This window comes from Sceloporus undulatus, chromosome 2, assembly GCF_019175285.1.
Source record: "Sceloporus undulatus isolate JIND9_A2432 ecotype Alabama chromosome 2, SceUnd_v1.1, whole genome shotgun sequence".
Taxonomy (NCBI): domain Eukaryota; kingdom Metazoa; phylum Chordata; class Lepidosauria; order Squamata; family Phrynosomatidae; genus Sceloporus; species Sceloporus undulatus.
In genome coordinates, this window is record NC_056523.1 from 32,235,730 (window position 1) to 32,239,251 (window position 3,522).

The window sequence follows — 3,522 nt, forward strand, 5'->3', positions numbered from 1 at the left end:
ATAATAATAATAATAATAATAATAATAATAATAATAATAATAATAATAATATAAATAACAAATAGTTTATTTATATTTCCCACCTCTCTGGGAGGTGGGATTACATCCAATAAAATGAATACAATACAAATACAAAATACCATCAATAAAATACTAAAATTACATAGGGATCATACCAGCATAACAATCATAATCAAGGAAGTGATACATTCATTCCCATAAAATGAACTGAAAAAACGGAAACCAAGACCAGGAATTGTACTGATCTGAGACTGTACATAGTCTTACTTAGTAGTCTTCTTCTTACATAGTTTTTGGAAATGAGTTTGGAGGAGTATATATGTGAACACCTTATTCATCATTTTAAAAGAAAACATTTTTCTTATAATTTTGATCATATTTTATCAATTTTTTAAAAACAGTTCTGGAAAAAAAAGGCTTTTGAAAACATTTTTCCCCCCTGAATTTTTCTGTGTTTCCCTCCCTGCACTAGACCTTCACTTTTTTTATATTTATAAAATATAAAAATGTGGAGGTCTAGTGCAGAGTGCATAATGGTCCATTCAGTGTCTTCCAGCAATTCAGGAAAAAGGACAAGAATAAGCATTTACTTTATATAAGTTTGTGAAAATATTCAACTCCTCGTTTTAGAGCTTTGAAACATTACTCATTTGTACTACAGCTCCTCAAATTCCCTAGCCAGCTTGGCCACCGGTCGATACATTCTGGAGATGCAGTGAAGGACAGTCATGCTCAGCCATTTAGGATGGGGAATTCTGAGATGGATAGTCCCCACAAGTAACAATTCTAAGCTTTATTCCTTTACATTCTTTTGCCAACTCTCTTCTTTTTGTCCATTTCTGACTCCCATTTCAATTTACTGTACACTTTTCATAAAAGCACGTATTGATTTATTTTATGTTCATAATGCTTTTGCTTCCACTTCATCACCAATATTTACTGGTCAAGCCTTCATTTCTGTCTTGACCAAGATGGAGACTGTAAACATGGCCTGTGTCAGAGCGCTTTACAAATCAGTGCTTTGACATAAATGCCTTCACTAGGGAGATGTTAATGATCTAGTCATGTCTCATTGCTTTCATAGCATACTTATATTAACCATATTGTTGCATACTTTTATTCTTCCACAACAATTTCTTGTGCTAATGGTGTATCATTCTGACAGCCTATTTGCATAGTGTAAAATGTTTTGGTGACACCTATAGTTAAAATTTTGGGACAGACTTGTTTCTGTCGTTTCATCCAAAGTAGCAAAAAGCAATTACTTTTAAATTAAATCATAATGAAATGTGACTTTATTCCCGCCCCCATTGCATTATTCTTTTGGAAATTTGCAACACCCGCTTACTGAAATAGGATAAATATTTTTTAAAGAAAAAAGAATCTAATCTGGATATTTTACCCCTGGTTCTATTATGTGCTGTGCTATATTCCCAGATGCTTAGCATTACATTTGTTCCAGTCATTCCTCTTTCATAAGAAAATATGTTTTCTTAGCTGCCTTGTTAAGTAGAATTCTGTTCTGTTGTTGAAAATGTTGTTTAGAGTTTCTAGTGTCTGGCTGCCAAGGCATCTGTAATTGCATCTTTATGCTATTGCATTGATAATTGCATTTTTAGAGAAGGATTGTTTGGTTCTCGTTCTATAAATGGTGGCTTTGCCAAGGGTACTTAGTGGTTTGATGTCTAATCAAGAGCTAGAGTTTGTGAACATTACCTTTTGAGTAATTCCTAGTAACCATTAGTACTACGACTTTGGCTGGCCATGATGATTGAGGGGTTTGGCGAATTTTAGTCCAAAATTATAACTTTTTCAAGTTCTGTCAAAAATGTTGACTTTGGTCCAGCTATATTCAAGACTGATATTCAAGTACATGAACTACAATTAGACTTTTTCCAACTTGTTGGGGTTCATTTTGGACTACTTAAAAAGTGATAATTGACACCACCACAAAATGGCTGTTAGTAGTCAGAAAATTTGCTATCACATCAAAAACGCCACTTTGCTGCTGAAAGAGAACATTGATTTCATACTTGGGTAATTGCTTGAAGGTGACATTTCATTCCTAGGCACCTCAAACAATCAGTCACTTTTCCCCCAAGGTTGAAAGTGGCCTCATTGTAAGACAGAGGGATCTGACTTATTTGCACCTACAAAACCTGACAATATGTACCTCTTCTTAAAGGGGAAATGGATTATCAGACAAATCCATAGGGTCAAAATATAAGCATATCCATTACAAAGATAAAAATACAGTCACCCCTCCTTTTTTGCGGGGGATCCCTTCTGGACTCCATTGCAAAAATGGAGTTTCGCTTCTATTCATGCCCCATTGGCTTGAATATAGGTGTGCCCCATTGTTTCTCCCTCCGTTCGCCCCTTGTGCATAAGCGAGGGATACAAATTTAAAAACCACAAGGACAGAGGGAGGACTGTATAGATATACCTACAAAACCAGAAACTCACAGAGATGACAACATAGATGGTTTCTGGTAGGTCAGTTCTCAGCCCGCCAAAGGTCTGAGGCATCAAAAGTGTCCTCTTCCCCCTTCCTCCTTTTTTATTTTTAAATAAGTGCAATCTTAGCAAGCAATCTCCAACTGTTCTGTTCCTAAACATTCATGTGAGCCATTCTGGGCTCAGAGGCATTCTGTAGAAAAGAAAGGAAGTGGACAAATGGCTGGAGGTTAGTGCTCAGCCTTTGAATGTAAGAGGGAAAAATTCATTGCTTGGCAGGAGATGGTAAGTGCTAGTGTACCACGTTACCCATGGGCACTGCCTTAGGACCTCAAACTTACCTGCCAGTGTTCTTACTGTTCAGCTGGTTTTAATCAACTTTCTTTTTTTGCTTGTCATTTTGTCTGTCTGTATTTTTTGGAAGGCTGGCGGGCTGGCTGGAGTGTGCGTTGACCTGATATTATTCCCTTTGGATACAGTCAAAACTAGACTACAGAGTCTTCAAGGATTTAAGAAGGCTGGTGGTTTCCGTGGCATCTACGCTGGTGTTCCCTCTGCTGCTGTGGGGTCTTTCCCAAACGGTAAAGCTCTCTTATATATTCTAAATTTGCAGTCATTGCTGCATAGGAATGTGAGAAATCGGTCTTAATTTTGTTGCATTTTCCCCAATCCCACCTGCTCCTCCAGTCTTTGGTTTCTTTGTATTAAGTTGCAAGATGTTGACCTCCTTCATACGACACAATTACAGTATAGCACAGTAATGCTACTTTACCTGCCATGGCTGTGCCCTGTGCAATCTAGGGGCTTATAGTTTGGTGAGGTATTAGAGCCTTCTGGCTGAAGAATTCTAGCTCTCCCTAAACCAGTGATGTGGGGTGAAAACCCAGCCTGGAACATTTAAGAAAACAATTAAGTAAAATTTCTGGAATATTTTCTGCTGCTGGAAATTTTCCATATCATTATGTGTGTTTTTAGCCACAGTTGATTGGACTATTGTACATTAATCAGTCATGTTAAATGCACTGTGTATAAGACATGAAGGTT

At 37.1% G+C, this 3,522-nt stretch overlaps 1 protein-coding gene across 5 annotated transcripts in view; it reads left to right on the forward strand.

The window, feature by feature from the left end:
- Nucleotides 1-3,522, forward strand: part of SLC25A26 (solute carrier family 25 member 26) — a 174,325-nt gene that overhangs the window by 9,443 nt on the left and 161,360 nt on the right. For all 5 annotated transcript variants that reach the window (XR_006102309.1, XM_042453222.1, XM_042453223.1 and 2 more), the window contains exon 2: nucleotides 2,903-3,059. Coding sequence is in view for 4 of the 5 variants with exons in the window: in XM_042453222.1 (XP_042309156.1) it covers nucleotides 2,903-3,059 (157 nt within the window). In the remaining variant the exon portion in view is untranslated. The remainder of the gene's footprint in view (nucleotides 1-2,902; nucleotides 3,060-3,522) is intronic.